The 14,271-nt window shown below is 48.4% G+C and overlaps 6 protein-coding genes across 6 annotated transcripts; 1 reads left to right on the plus strand and 5 right to left on the minus strand.

Moving 5' to 3' along the window:
* Positions 1-175: 175 nt before the first annotated feature.
* FVEG_01090 (hypothetical protein) lies at positions 176-1,572 on the plus strand. Its single transcript, XM_018887880.1, has 4 exons — positions 176-592; positions 665-710; positions 764-952; positions 1,046-1,572. Exons 1-4 carry the CDS (start codon positions 382-384, stop codon positions 1,341-1,343), a joined length of 744 nt encoding a protein of 247 aa, XP_018743691.1. The 5' UTR covers positions 176-381; the 3' UTR covers positions 1,344-1,572.
* On the minus strand, positions 1,046-2,924 carry FVEG_01089 (hypothetical protein). Its single transcript, XM_018887879.1, has 2 exons — positions 1,570-2,924; positions 1,046-1,504 (listed from the first exon to the last, which is right to left on the minus strand). The coding sequence occupies exons 1-2, from the start codon at positions 2,803-2,805 to the stop codon at positions 1,475-1,477; spliced, it is 1,266 nt and encodes a 421-aa protein (XP_018743690.1). The 5' UTR covers positions 2,806-2,924; the 3' UTR covers positions 1,046-1,474.
* A 310-nt stretch (positions 2,925-3,234) lies between these two features.
* FVEG_01088 (hypothetical protein) lies at positions 3,235-4,682 on the minus strand. The gene is made up of 5 exons (XM_018887878.1): positions 4,344-4,682; positions 4,171-4,286; positions 4,093-4,119; positions 3,906-4,036; positions 3,235-3,841 (listed from the first exon to the last, which is right to left on the minus strand). Exons 1-5 carry the CDS (start codon positions 4,374-4,376, stop codon positions 3,465-3,467), a joined length of 684 nt encoding a protein of 227 aa, XP_018743689.1. The 5' UTR covers positions 4,377-4,682; the 3' UTR covers positions 3,235-3,464.
* A 453-nt stretch (positions 4,683-5,135) lies between these two features.
* FVEG_01087 (DNA polymerase IV) lies at positions 5,136-7,562 on the minus strand (the record flags this gene model as incomplete). Its single annotated transcript, XM_018887877.1, has 1 exon — positions 5,136-7,562. The coding sequence occupies one exon, from the start codon at positions 7,560-7,562 to the stop codon at positions 5,136-5,138; it is 2,427 nt and encodes an 808-aa protein (XP_018743688.1).
* Positions 7,563-8,035: 473 nt separating this feature from the next.
* On the minus strand, positions 8,036-10,480 carry FVEG_01086 (hypothetical protein). The gene is made up of 4 exons (XM_018887876.1): positions 9,936-10,480; positions 9,655-9,719; positions 8,828-9,588; positions 8,036-8,777 (listed from the first exon to the last, which is right to left on the minus strand). The coding sequence occupies exons 1-4, from the start codon at positions 10,164-10,166 to the stop codon at positions 8,200-8,202; spliced, it is 1,635 nt and encodes a 544-aa protein (XP_018743687.1). The 5' UTR covers positions 10,167-10,480; the 3' UTR covers positions 8,036-8,199.
* Positions 10,481-12,769: 2,289 nt separating this feature from the next.
* Positions 12,770-13,893, minus strand: FVEG_01085 (hypothetical protein; the record flags this gene model as incomplete). Its single annotated transcript, XM_018887875.1, has 3 exons — positions 12,770-12,847; positions 12,897-13,157; positions 13,213-13,893. The coding sequence occupies 3 exons, from the start codon at positions 13,891-13,893 to the stop codon at positions 12,770-12,772; spliced, it is 1,020 nt and encodes a 339-aa protein (XP_018743686.1).
* Between the last annotated feature and the right edge of the window lie 378 nt (positions 13,894-14,271).

Here is a 14,271-nt window from a genome sequence, read left to right on the forward strand (position 1 = left end):
ATTTAATTATAAAAGTAGCTATTTTAATTAATCTTATAATATTTTATATATTAGCTTTTTAATTATATATATATATATATATATATATTATATAATTATTCTATAAAGCGAAATCAAGTATATAGCAAATCTTTAATAATAATCCCGAAGCCTAAATAAACAAGGAGCTACCTATTATATATTGTCATAGCAATTGGATGAGCTACCCAGGAGTTTGCAAACACATAGAATGCACACGCGCGTGAAGCTTCTCGCAGAACCTCCATCGCTGCAGCCTGCTTACACCAACTGGCCTACTGCCTACGCACACCCTTCATACCACCCCGCCTCGCTATTACTCACCCACCGTTTACACAACCTGAAACAAAAGACATCATCACCATGCCTCGCAAGACGCTTCGTATACTATGCTTTGGAGACTCTCTAACCTCGGGATATTTCTGCCATGGCATGGACTCGCATCCATACGCTCTCAAGCTGGAAGACCGGCTTACCGGGACGTTTCCAGAGGTGGACTTTCAGATCGTGGTGAATGCTGTCCCAGGCGATGTTGCTTCTTTCAAGCGCTTCAAAGATAGAATGGATGCTGCTTGTATGTGACTCTCATTATATGATGTTCTTTCGAGTCTTCTGTAGCATTCAACCGGCTAACAAGGACGGACAGGGGAGGGCAATTATTACGACTGGACAATTATCCTCGGGGGCACGAAGTGAGTTATACATCTCTTCTGCCAGTTACAAATATGCTGATATATGCCTGTAGCGATATAGCGTACGGTGTAACCCCTGAAAACATATTTTCTGCCCTTAAGGATTTATATGATGTCCCTCTGAGCCGAGAATCCAAGGTTCTCGCTCTCACGGTCCCTGAGTGCCAGTCAAAAGGCAAGAGAGGCACGTCGACAAGGAACGAGCTCAACCAGAGCATCCTTATGAACAAAGACACGGGATAGTAAGTTTAAGGACTTTACAAAAATTTGTTACATAGTTTTCAACTAGCAGATGGCTACTGTCTTTGCTGTTAGCTGATGCTGATTTTTGACAGTTACGCCTTTGACCTTCATTCCAAGATACCCTACCATTCGCTTTCAGAACGGGATCGCGAACGGTACTGGGATGACGGCCTCCATCTTCGAGACGAGGGCTACGACTGGATGGGCAATCACATCGCCGATGCCCTCATAGACATCCTTTGGAGCGAAGGCACATTTGAAGAGCCCACCAACTCCAAAACTTCAGAAGTCTTGGCATTGGAGGATGAAGTCCAGTTCGATGAAGAGGATGGCAATCCTCGGAATATCAAAGAAGGATACGTGGTGGTCCGCAAGAAAGATTTGGACTAAAACTTTTGGCTTATTAAAATTGCCAGTCTAGAACCAAAGGGATTCATATGCTATGCATTGACACAAATAGCCCTTGATCATCCCAATCCCTAAACGCCATATCCACTACGAGGTTCTAATCCGTCCCTTTCTCACACAACAAGGGTTGCGGCAACAAATTCCTATTAAAATAGAGTCAGTACGAGATCAACCCAAGTCAAGAACAATCAATAACTTGAGAACTTACGGGAAACTCCTTTTGCAGCGCATTGGTGATATTCTCCACCTCCTCAGCCACACTCTCAACGTTGGCATCCCAATTTCGCATTTGCTTGCCAACAATAATTTCTGCTCGCCCACTCCCCTTCTCTCCAGATGCCTCGCCACCCTCAAAGTACACAATACCGTCAATCTGATCCATACGCCCGACTAAACGACCCTGCTCAATCATACGTGCAGTGGTCTCTTCAGCCTTATCAGTATCCAGGCCCAGTAGTGTTCCCAGGGCCTCGAATCTAATATTGCTGTAAAGTCTGGATGCGCCGAGAAGATTGTGCTCGACGACAGCCTTGGCAAGTACCGTGGAGCCATCTGATGTAGTTGCCAGCTGGTGTGGCTGGAGCCCCTCTGCAAACTTGTCAACCTCCTCAGGTGACAACAGCCGGTCAAGGAACATCTTTTCCAGGATACCAAATTCCTCAAGTTGCGATGAGCGTTCATCTTTGTAGAGGCGACTCAATGTTCGGTTTCTCATGGGACCAGCCGGTGCCAGAACAGCACATTTGACCGCCATACTGAGTGTATGTAGGCGTTCCTCTTCGTCAATCGCAGGCGAGAAGCTGATCTCGTGATATCGTTGAGAAGCGGATAAAAAGTCGCGCTGAGCGTCCAGAATACGGGCTTGTGAGAGCTTGAAGTGTAAGTTTAGTTCTTGATCAGATACGGTATGCATTATGTTCTTGAGCTTGTTGATATACATCTCGGCGGCCGTAGAGTCGTCGACTTCGAGGTAGTTCCGAACGATGCGAATCCATGTGCGAGCTTTCTCCTCATCGGTGATCTTGCGCTGAGAACTATCAAGTGGAATATCGGCCAGAGCCTTTGCAGCATCAAGGAAGTCACCGTTGCTTTCGTGGGCCGTTGCAATGAGCTCACGGATAGTGGCGACGGCATCCACGAAAGAAGAAGATGATGGCTGGGCCGCGATGGTGTTCAAAGTTCGATTCCCAACCTCGATCCACATATCCTCGTTCTTTAATTCTCGGAGTGTCGCAATAAAAGACGCGAGGACGGTTCGCGTGGCCACGACGCCGAGCGCCTGGTTAAAGAAGGAGTCGATGATAGCATTTAGGTCGTTGGTAGCGGTGGACGGGGATGAAATGTTCTTGATTTCGGAGAGCAGTTGCTCGTAGAGAGGTCCCTTCTCTCCAGAACAAGACTCGGCGTTGGAGATCGCCTCCGCGACTTTGGGATTTGGTGCCATGGTCGTCGGTTGGTAGAAATGTGTTAGATGCAAAGATGATGGACTGAGGTGGAGGTATACGTAGTAGCTGCCTGGGGTTAAGTTGAGGCTCACTACAGGTCTCAGTGTGGAGGGGCAAGCAGGGGTCAGCTCTAGCGGGGTAGGTTGCCGTATTAGCGCGATCTGGTTGAGGCAGCTGTCCGGGCAGCCAGGCACCTCAACTTGATGACAAAAGTTGTAATTGACGAGACGGGACGCTCAACTCAGAAGTAAGTTTAGAAGACGTGCTAATCAGACCTGATTAAGCACACCAAGGGCCACGACTACCACTAGGTATTGGCTTCAAGAGTAACTGGAAATCTTTCTTCCTTAATCGCATTTGATTGTTGTGGTCATTTAAAGTTTTAAGGTAACGATATAAGTTTTGGCAAACTTCTTTATAAGGATATAGAGTGTATGGTATGACATTCAATGTTTGCATTGATATATATTCCTAACCTACAAAGAGGACAGATTCACCTCTATCGTTCCATGTATCCATGTCTACTCATGCTTCCTAAAAACCCAGGGTTCCGTCCTATGACGACTGCAATGCTAAAACAATGAATCCCGATATGCAAAATTATCGAGCACCTCTCACGCCCAACGCCAAACCAACTAACCGACCGAAGAGCCATCGTCTATTTGTTATGCCAAAGCAAAGTCCGGAGCGAGTCAAAGTCGTTGCAGTCCTTATAAATGTACGTCATACTGCTTCTCAAGCTCGACTGCAGCTCCTCGGGGTGGTATCGGAAGATCAACATCACCATAGCCCACGAGAGCGACGCGAATGCAGGCCAGGCATATTGATTAATGACTCCATGGAGAGGTTCGGATGATACGAATGGGAATCCGTGACCTGGCTTCACGGCGATACGTGCGAGTGCGAGCATCACTCGCGCAAAGACGTAGATGACGATCTGCTGGTTGACCGATGAGATCTTTCCCGTACGCTTGGAACGGCCGCCGAAGACGAAATATCCGCCCACAAGGCCACCAACGAAGGAGTCATATGTTCCTGTTCATAGTTGTTAGAATTCTGAGGAACATGCTGGGGGTAAGTTTCGGTGACGATGACGTACCCTCCTTTCCAGGCTCTGCGCCAAAGTATTTGAGCGCAAGCATGGTCAGCTTATAAATAAGGGCAAAGCGCGCCAGGTTCGTTGCGTGATGTCTTGTCGCTCGAAGGACTAGGTTTACTTTCTGCGGGAATCTGTTGTTGCACGTCAGCGTTGTTGGCGGTCAGGTGTCAAGGCAGGTCAAACATACGTTCCAGAGCGGAAGAGAAACACCATCCTATTCATGTTTGTCAGTATCGAGGTTGCCAAGAGAATGCACATGACTTACACCAGCGCATGCGGAAACCGCACCTTGGTTCCGTAGATAATACCATTGCGCGCCGTCTTGACTAAGGACAAGAGATCATGGTATCGCGGGTCCTTGACAATCTCCTCCAGCGTGTTCTACCCAAAACCCGTCAGCGCAAACTTCATGGTGCCGCAAGTCGATAAGAGCGGTACCTTTAGCACTTCCAGTGAAGATGACATGGCCATCTTGTGCCCAAGCCTCGGCAAAAGAACCGTAAAGAGAGGGTCGGTCGCAGCGTCAAGAGAGGATGTTTGTCGGAAAGAGCTTTAGTCTCAAGGCATCGAATGTTGTCGCGTGATTTTGTAGGTCAGATTCCACGTGCGGAAGAGTCGTATAGGAGCATGGATGGATTCGGAGGTATCGATAAAGTTGGTAGGTCCATGGGTTTTGAAGGCGCCCCGGATTATGGATACGTGCTACTTGTATGTCACCTGTCTATTGAGCCTCGGATGTTTGGGCTTTGCGCGAGCTCGGCTTGTGTTGCGGAGAATGGCACCGGCAATAATACCCCCCACTGGAAAAATACACTACGTACAGTGCCTAGTCGACTATGACGCAGCGGGAGCTGTCCACTGAAAGGTCTGATCTAAAGAATTTCACATGTGAATGGCGATTCGACGGAGGCTCCAGTTGCATTAGCCAAGATCTGGGGAAATGTCAGATTCACATGGGACGACGACTAGGCACGTATAGTCTATATCGCCATTTTCATGCCTTCATGGAATGCTTCAAAATCGATCTTCTTCTCATCTCCAATCTTCGAACCCCTTAACTCCACGCTATTCAGGTACCCTTGGTCCATCCCGAAAATCCTCCACTTTGACCTCGGTAGACCAAAAATGACACTGTGAGGCTCCGTGATGTTATATGCGACGTCTCCATCCAGCGAAGAATGATGAAGAAAGTTTTTGAGTATAATGCCTCTACTAATCACTGACTGGCCCTTAACACCACCGCTCATGAGGCTCTCTCCACTTGACACCCAAAATATCAAAGATCCTTTGCTCATCTCGTCCCTCAACGAGCTCTCCCTCCGTGACCTTGACGCGTTGCGGCCCTCGCATCACATCCTTGTATAAACCCCGCTGGTTCAGTCGCATTCCCTTCTTGGAAGCCAATAATCGCATGCTGCGATTGAAGATGTCATTGCCAGTGAAATAGATCAGTGCCGCGCCCATCTCTGATTCAGGAACCAGGAGAAAGTCAATGCGGCGCCACACGGGTCGGTAATGCTCCTTGTTGAAGCCACTGATCTCAGGGAGCACACAGCATCCATGCCATTTACTTCCGTCGCTGACAGATCGTGATGACGCGAGCCGTGCCACAAGGAAGCCTTCAGCTTCAAGAAGTTGGACAAGACTATCGAGAAAAGGCCTAAGCTCAGCCGATGACTCAGTGTTCGGCTTGGTGATGATGAAATCGATATCACCCGACGTTTCTGCTCCTCTTCGATAACTCCCCCCTATGATCAACTCTACCTGAGGGTCGACACGCTGAGCACCTCTTCTCACAATAGCACCCAAGGCCTCGATCTCGCGACGCGGAATCCTGGTGTTGAGATCATCGTAGTGCTCGATGCCTATGAGCTGATTTGGTGAGAGTTTCGCTGTCGTTTTCAAGTCGTCCAATGTCCGGAATCCTTGAGCCAACCATTGCTGGGCCTGACTGTTTCCAACACCATATATTCCAAGGAATAATTGGAGTGCCTCGTCCATAGGCTCTTTTCGGGCGTACTCAAGTCGCTGAAGCCTGTCTGTAGTGACGATTTCCTCAATCTTCTGGGCCAGACGCGGTCCCACACTAGGTAGTCTTTGTGCCTCCTCGGCTGTCGTGATTTTCGTCTCTTGACGCTTTAGAGTGCTAATGACTTTTCGATAGGCCGTTGTTCGCCAATGATCGTTGACCCGGGTATAGTAATCAGCCATGGATTGGAGAACCTCGATTGTGCGCGAATTTGGATTCCCCGCCTTGGCGTCTTTCACTCCGGCTGAGTTGCAGGAGAATCGATCTTCGAAAGCAATATCTTTGCGATCAGATCTAATCTTTCTTCGTGTCTTTCGTTTGTTGGCCCGTTCCTCTTCTGAGGCTGAAAGGGATTGTTCTTCGAATTCCTGGTCTCCCATTTCCGTACCTGTCTGGACATCATCATCATCCGCATCTAGCGGGAGGTCCTTATACTCCGACATTATCTTGATGTACTCGGATAGCTCGTCCTTATGGCGATCCTCATCTGGGCGCTGCATTGAGCCACAAGGTTCCTGAACGAACACCGTAGAATTTTGTCGGGAAATCCTAGGCCTTTCACTAGCCGTATGATAAGATGAGGCCATCCCCTGAAGATCAAGCACAACTGGCTGAGAATCAGTCGGGACAGGGGTCTCGGCAACTTGGCTGTGATGAGGAGACTCTTCGCTCCTTTCAGGTGTTCCTGTGAGAGGAACAAAATCCCACTTCTTCGAATTCCTATGATACGGCTTCACTTGCAAAGACTCATTAGACTTCCCGGAGCTTGACGGGGCAGGTGGTGAGTTATCCTCTTCCTGGACTATCGGTTGGCCTGCAAGCCGATACTTCTTTTGGCTGCATTGAAGCAGAGCTTTGAATTGGATGCAGTCAATGGGGTATTCCTCGTTGACAACTTTAGGCGGGAGGTTTTTGTTCGTATTCTTCAACACGCTCTCGATATCTTTGTACAGTATGTGTTTCTCAACAACAATATGAGTAGCAATGCGTGGAGTCCGTACCCATGTTGCACCAAACTCGCGCGCCTTTGTGATACGTAGTCGACGAGCTGGTGCAACATCGTCATCAGGAACGTAGTGGAAGGTAAGTCCTTTGAATATCTGTTCACTGTCTGGCTTGAGTTTGATCGTACTATCACGCTTTCGCTTCTTCATTGCCAAGCTTGGTGAAGGCGAGTCGCCTACTGTTTGTCCAAGACTTCGACCCGACAGGAACAAAGGTGTAGACCCGCTCCTAAGGACTGTTCTCTGTGTCTGCCTCGTAGAGTCAGGGATAGGTGTATCATCGACTAGAATAGCCCCAGCGCTGCGTTGATTCATGAGGGTGCAGAGCCTGGTCTTTTGGCCCATTGAAGTCATCGGAGTGCCTTTAATGACCTTTGTTCTATCAGCAGGTGCTGGCGTTGGGAGTGAAGTGACCCTTCCAGGTGTCACTCTCGACTTTTGAGCTTCACTGTTAGTGAGGTCAAGCACGACAGATTCCTTTGGTGGCGGTCTGGGGCGTGCTTTGACGGCGAAGAACCTTCGAGAGCGCATCCTTTCTTTTTGCTGATCCGTATCAAGCTCATCATCGCTAGAGAGCGGCTTTAGCTGATCGAAAAAAGCTGTCTTCTCTTGCAGGGAAGTCATGGTGAGGTTCCGGAGTTTGTTTATGCTTGTGAGATTTGCGCCATGAAACGCGACTTTGAAGGCAGAACTTGGTTCATACCCCAAACCCAAAATTCCTGGCTGATGCCTGCCGTAAGATATCACTAGTCATGTGAGCCTATGTGTTATAGTATTGTACAGACCTAGCTGTTCAGACTGCTGCTATTAGTCCAAGAGGAGATGTTCAATGTTCAATGTGCATTCAAACCCCGAGAGGTTGTCAAGTTCAAAGACAACTGGCTCGCCTGATTGGCCGGTCTCATGCACGATCCGCTAAAAGTCGCCAGGCTTCAGTGCTAGATCACGGTCCGACCCGCTAATTAACAAGGATAATCGTGAATGAAAAAAAGTCCATTGTTGTGATGCCTCGTGGAGATAAAAAGGATCTTTGCTTGTAAAATGTGCCTTTTTTGTTTTTTATACTGAAGTGTCTACCCAGACTGATATGATAACCTGATACAACAATGAAACCATGTACTATACAACTAAATCATCCAATAAAATAGGTTCAGGGAAAGAACCAGGGTATCTATAACGCAACAATTCCAAACCCATGGCGCCGTTCGATGCGTACAATTTGACTCAATACATATAGCCGTCCCGCCTATCATAAGCAACCTCACTGTGGAAACGTCACAGGGGCATGCGCGGGCTGGCCACCAAACATGCGAGCATCAATCATGGGGATGTGGTTCTTTTCGTAATGGTGGAAAGCCGTAGGATCAGCCGAGTATCGGCTTCCGGATTCGTTGTCGATGTCGCTGACGACTTCGCGAGTAAGCTCAACGTAGTCATATGCAAACTCTCCGATCTCAGCGTCGTCGATACCCTGAACTTCTGCATCCGAATCGACTCGAAGACGGAGACCGGGAATGAGGTTCATCAGGAATAGGATGATGCAAGTGACGACGAATGAGTATAGGCCTCCACAGATGGAATCGGCAAGTTGATAACCCATCTGCGCCCAGTGACGTTCGACCCAACCGCCCTTGATGTGAGAGTAGCCGTCGAGAGCAGCGATGCTGGGGGTGGCGAAGAAGGCGGTGCAGATATTACCGATCAAACCACCAATGCCGTGGACGGCGAAGATATCGAGTGCATCATCAATTCCAAGGAGGAACTTCACCTTGGTCGCATAGTTGGAGCCAGCAGCGCCGACAGCCCCAAAGATGACAGCAGCCCATGGGGGGACGTAACCTAGACTAATGTTAGCTCACGTCAGGTTTGAAAGAGTATGACCTGCTCACCAGAGCCAGGAGTGATGCAGACGAGACCAGCAACAACACCAGAGCAAAAACCGACAGTGGAAAACTTCCTCTCCAGACGATAGTCCAAGAGACACCAGGTCATGCCACCGACACAAGCAGCAAGGTTAGTTACGACGGCGGCCATTACGGCGCGAAGGTTAGCAGAGAGGGCAGAGCCGGCGTTGAAGCCAAACCATCCAACCCAAAGAAAGACTGTTCCGGTCACGATATGGGTAGCATTGTGAGGGCGGTAGTTGAGCTCATGCGTTCCATGGCCACTACGCTTGCCCAGCATCATGGAATAAGCCAGAGCAGCGCTTCCAGAAGCGATGTGCACAGGGGTACCTCCAGCAAAATCGAGGCCGCCCATCTTGTTAGACCAGCCACTGGGGTTCCAGGTCCAGCAGGCAATGGGGTCGTACACGACAGTGGCCCACACGAAGGTGAAGATAATACAGGGGAGCATGCGGCCACGTTCGGCGACGGCACCGGTAGCGAGAGCCACAGTTAGGGCGGAGAACATGCCCTGGTAAACGGCGAAGAGCATATCGGGGAGATGTGCGGAACCAACCGAGGGCCGGGCCAGGACATCGCGGAAGCCAAAGTTGGCAAGGTCACCGATAAACGGGCCGGCCGTATGCGAGAAGGTGATAGAGAAGCCCCAGAAGAACCATTGGAAAGTTGTCACCGCGGCGCTCATTACTGAGAGCCATATAAGCGACAGAGCCGATTTGCGACGGGCGAGACCTGAATAGAAGAAGCTTTGGACACAAACGTCAGCAAATGAGACCTCTAGCCCGATTGAACAGCGCCAAAGACAGACTTACCCAACGCCAGGAATCATTAACAGCACTAGAGCCGTGGCCGAGAGCATCCAGGCGATATCACCAGGCTGCGGGCGCAAAATGTCAGCTTGCGGGCGTTCAAGATATTGGAGGGGCCACTATTGAACGTGACCCACTGCCTGTCTCAAAGGACTTTCTCAGACTCTTTTTTTTGAGTGAGTGAGTGAGAGAAAGATGAGAAGACTGAGAGATCAAGAGGAATAGAAAGTGAACGTAGCGAGGACCAAGGAGGAGAGAATGAGAGACGGAGATAGACAACTCACCTCGTACCAGATATTGACATCCATATCGAGCGGGTTAGCACCTGTTGCGCCTGTACCGTTATATTTGAGCTGCGTTGCTCCTCGAGCATCACCATCACCTCCCATAGCCATGACGCCGGTTCTGACTTGGGAGGAGTGATATAGAAATAGAAATGCCAACGTCGATAAAGAGGGATGATGTGACAAGGTCAAGAAGGTTGCACTGCGTGACAGCGGAAGTGATAGTGACATTCTGGGCCAACAGTAAAGTAGGAAGAAGGGAGGAAGAGACTCAAAAGATAAGAGATCCAGGCAGGGGGTGCAATTGGTGTTGAGAGTGTGCACGGCTGAGATTGAGAATGTGAGAGAAAAAGGGCGCGATTCCGGTTCAGGCGGGACAGAGATAAGAGATCCCTGGTCGTGAGCTTGGCTGTGCAACCCCTGGAACGACGTAATATACGGAGTTAGACTGTCAGATGTATCTAGCCTGACTCCGTGGGCTTTTGCTTAAGAGGGAAAATATGGAGGAGACGACGACGACGACGCGAAAAGGGTCTTGACATGACCGGCGGTACCGCCGTGACGTTTTTTTTCGGGGCGAGGCAATTCGACTCTGAGCTAGAGTGGGAGGCGACGAAATAGATTGAACAGTCTCACACTTCGATCCGGCGGCTCAAGACTAAATTATTCTGTCAATCTCTCTACAGTGGGGGTCACCCCAGACCAGGCGATCGAATACAGCGGGCGCTTGTCAACTTGCGGAAGAGTTATCCTTAGTTAAGCCTCGCCACTCACTTCTCACTCTCACACTACCTATCTTCATCGCCAACCTCCATCTCAATTGTATTCTGAATGAGCATCCAGATGAATTGCCCGCAGACAAAGGCATCAAGTATTACTACGGGCGCACTTTCGCTGCAACGTAATTCATAAGTTAACTTAGAGTTCCCCCTTACACTCAGTCTCCCTCTGTAGCCCTTCCAATCCTCTTCGACCACGCCATGCCGCCTTGTAAGGAATTCATCGCAAACTTATCCAGTTCTAGCCCTGACAAGACTTCAGTATGCAGGAACACACATCAGTCGTCTACTGCGGTGTCATCGGACTTCTCTCACTGCTACGATATCTCGCTTCACTCTGCCAAAAACTCATGTAAAAAGCACGACAAATGGCAAAGAATGCCTGTATCAGTCGCTATAAAACCCCAGATCTTCTTCTGATAAGACATCCCCAGACCCCAGCCTGCCCCTGACTGCTTACATGCAATGTTGATCTTTTTGCCTCTGATTCCCTCCGGAGATGCAGATTGATGCTCTACAAGGAAGCTATGAATAACTCCACAGTTATTGTTATCTCCTTACCACTATCCACTCACCCGGTGTATAAACAACAAGACTCGACCTTCCTCTCCTTTAAAACAAAAAGCAAAGAAACCGTCAGCTTGAGTCAACCCGTCACACATGACGAAACTTCTTCTTAGCCACTGAGCTGAAGCTCACTCATGGCCTCTGATAAGCACTGTTACTTTGATTGGTCCAGCCAAGGTGTGGGGGTCTCATCTTGAACGCCCAGCTTCAATAGACCTCCGGTGAGCGAACACAGACGCCATAGCTCAAGGTTCATCATGTCACATCTCGAGTCTGTCGACAGTCTTTGGAAGGTGGCTTGAATCATGATGTTCACGTTTCTTATTGTGATGTGATATTTGATATGTCTCGTTTCATCATCATGCTTCGTCTTTCAGTTCAGTCTGTTGGCCACAAGGGCTCTACCATGTTGGTGAATCCTCATAAGCAACTCCTCGGACTTTAAGATGAGACAAAGCATATGAACATCAATAGGATTGTAAATATGCTAATTATGATATCTGACACTGCACTGCCCCTCAGAAGATGATATTGACATGTCAAGAATCAGTGGCACTCGAAGGTTCTGGGCGAGATGAAACTCAGCAAGATATGGATAATGAGTATAATATTAGTAAAATAAAAAATTGATGCTGTTGGATCTTATCACGGGTCATAATCCATGCTGTCAAACTCTCATTACTCGCCCCTGTTCACATGCAAAGAGCTGTTTAAACCTGAATCGTAGCCAGGTAAGATGCATATGCATTAGTTCAGTTATTATGCAGGCCTCGCTGCGTCATAATTATTGAGACTCTGGATCAAAAGGCAAAAAGCAGCTACTCAAAGCGCTCAACAAAGTATTCATAGGACATTCTAGACTTATCTTACTGTTATTTTCTTGTTTTATTTTTTGTCGTTCTGAAATCGAAGTTGTCTGAGAGCTTCTGCCTTTCCCCAGGCTGTCGAAAGATATTACAACAACAATGATGTTTTTCTTGAGCCTCAAGTTGAGTGGCCCGTCTGTACCAATAATGTGTGGCTTCGGATACGGCTTTTTGTTTTAGTCAGTGCGTTTACACGGCAAGCATGCCTAATCACGGGCTTTCAGGCATTGGAGCAATGTACGTATCAGTTCCTATTCTGCTTAATCTCCGCAGAACAGAGCTTTATACGCTGTATACGCAGTAGAGACTAGCTAACTGCTAAGGTATTGTAACAAGACCACGCTTCTCCCTGATTACTTACTCGTAGTTATGATCGCTTCCAACGTTTCCACTCGCTGGGCCAGCCATCATCAGGACGTATCGCTGTTTCCTAGGAGACTCTTTTAGCCTCGCAAGTAGGACCATCCCCTGTCTGCATCACCTTGATAAGTATCGCCGTCCCAATGAATGTATCTCCATTGTTCTGCTTCAAAAACAGGGACTGCCAGGGGGCTGTCCGGATTACAGTAAAAAGAAGCCAGGCGACTACCATCATGAAGACCTTATGCGCAACCCTCGTGTACTAAAGAGGTCTTTCCATAAGCTCAAGTCTCCTTTTATACCATTCTGGACGAGTTCGGGAAGAAATAGCGTACAGTACCTGATTCTGCATTAGTTTATTCTACTCTCAGAACATCTCAGAAACCTACAGTCTCAGCGACATCAATGAGTGGCACCAGTAGCCAAACACGAATGAAAATATCGAGAACACTGAGGCTATCAGCGAACCAGATACCAGGCCACCAAGGCCAATACTGCAGCTTTATATAAAGGGAACACTCCACAAGGATTCCCATGACCAATAAGCCACAAACTCCCATCAATGTCGACGCCCAAGGCCCAGGTCCTTCGTTGCACAATACACAACAGTAGGAGAACATCCCCAGGCCAGACACTTCGACGTCCCAGCGCTAAAAACAACTCGTTAGCAAACAGGCGAGGCTGATCTACATCACAGCTACTCACATTCTGTCTGATTGGTTCCAGAGTGCCCATGACTAGAAAGCTCACGAGTACGCGATCAACTGACTGGAGGCGATCGTTTCCAACACACTCACCAAACCCAATGAGAGGCTCTGTGTGAGTGAACAAAATCCCTAGAGACATAAAATACAAGAAATCAAGATACTTCTGAGTCAAGTTGAAGAATGACTGCTGTCGACCAGTGGATTTCTTCCGGAGTCGTTGTGCCGCCGCTATGTTCTGAAGAGCTACATTCCCGTTCGACAGTTTCGCGTCCCCATTTTGGGCTTCTTTCTTCTGAGACTGAACTGCTCGAGGCTTGCCATTGGCACCTTTGTCGGGTTTCTTCCGCCCCTTTTTGGGCTTTAGTCCTCTCGCGTTGCCGTTCCTGGATTCAGGTTCTTTCGTGATGCTAATCTCCTCGACGGGCTTTTCGAGATCAGCCGCCTCGACAAGACCACTGCACTTGGTCACGCCAACTTCTACTTCTCGATGAGAGTTTTGAAATCTGTTTAACACAGGGCGAGCAATAGAATACAAGGAGAGGCACACAGTCGCCAATTCGACCTCGTCAATGGAGCCCATAAAGAGTTCATGGCCGAAGAGAAGCTTCCGGATGCTGGTCAAAGGGACTGTCAAAAGTGACAAGACCCAGTAAAGGGCGTGATGTTTGAACGAAATCATTGCTTTCCGCAAAGCTTGACAGTATGTATGACTCGGGAATCAGGGTTAAAGGATAGAGAGATGCTTTGTCCTGAAGTGTTATGGTATACATAATACAACAAGTTGAAAGAGATGAGTCTTGTGGGAAATCGTTATATCCTGCGAGACCCAAAAGTAATGATTGATTTAGCAATGTGTGTGGTAGGCAGCTTCCAAGTCAGTTTGTGAATGGGCTCAACAGCAATCGCGACCACGATGGCATAGAGCAGCGACTTCCAATCCCGTCAGCGGACAACCCAAGGTAAGGTAGCTCTGACAGAAATCGTTCCTACCACAGAACCAATGTAAGGTCAGTAGGTAAAGGAGCAAACACCAGAACTTGAGAGCGTAGCGTTTTCT

Source organism: Fusarium verticillioides, chromosome 1, assembly GCF_000149555.1.
Source record: "Fusarium verticillioides 7600 chromosome 1, whole genome shotgun sequence".
NCBI classification, from domain to species: domain Eukaryota; kingdom Fungi; phylum Ascomycota; class Sordariomycetes; order Hypocreales; family Nectriaceae; genus Fusarium; species Fusarium verticillioides.

What these genes read in the sequence shown, in the direction of transcription:
- FVEG_01086 (XM_018887876.1), bottom strand. Translation starts at nt 10,166, where the DNA reads ATGTCACTATCACTTCCGCTGTCACGCAGTGCAACCTTCTTGACCTTG. An exon ending in ATGTCAATATCTGGTACGAG is followed by an intron (nt 9,720 to 9,935) that starts GTGAGTTGTCTA and finishes TTGCGCCCGCAG; the next exon opens with CCTGGTGATATCGCCTGGAT. An exon ending in CTGCATCACTCCTGGCTCTG is followed by an intron (nt 8,778 to 8,827) that starts GTGAGCAGGTCA and finishes ACATTAGTCTAG; the next exon opens with GTTACGTCCCCCCATGGGCT.
- FVEG_01089 (XM_018887879.1), bottom strand. Translation starts at nt 2,805, where the DNA reads ATGGCACCAAATCCCAAAGTCGCGGAGGCGATCTCCAACGCCGAGTCT. An exon ending in CGCTGCAAAAGGAGTTTCCC is followed by an intron (nt 1,505 to 1,569) that starts GTAAGTTCTCAA and finishes CTATTTTAATAG; the next exon opens with GAATTTGTTGCCGCAACCCT.
- FVEG_01090 (XM_018887880.1), top strand. Translation starts at nt 382, where the DNA reads ATGCCTCGCAAGACGCTTCGTATACTATGCTTTGGAGACTCTCTAACC. An exon ending in ATTATCCTCGGGGGCACGAA is followed by an intron (nt 711 to 763) that starts GTGAGTTATACA and finishes ATATGCCTGTAG; the next exon opens with CGATATAGCGTACGGTGTAA. An exon ending in ATGAACAAAGACACGGGATA is followed by an intron (nt 953 to 1,045) that starts GTAAGTTTAAGG and finishes GATTTTTGACAG; the next exon opens with TTACGCCTTTGACCTTCATT.
- FVEG_01088 (XM_018887878.1), bottom strand. Translation starts at nt 4,376, where the DNA reads ATGGCCATGTCATCTTCACTGGAAGTGCTAAAG. An exon ending in CGGTTTCCGCATGCGCTGGT is followed by an intron (nt 4,120 to 4,170) that starts GTAAGTCATGTG and finishes AAACATGAATAG; the next exon opens with GATGGTGTTTCTCTTCCGCT. An exon ending in CGCAGAGCCTGGAAAGGAGG is followed by an intron (nt 3,842 to 3,905) that starts GTACGTCATCGT and finishes AACTATGAACAG; the next exon opens with GAACATATGACTCCTTCGTT.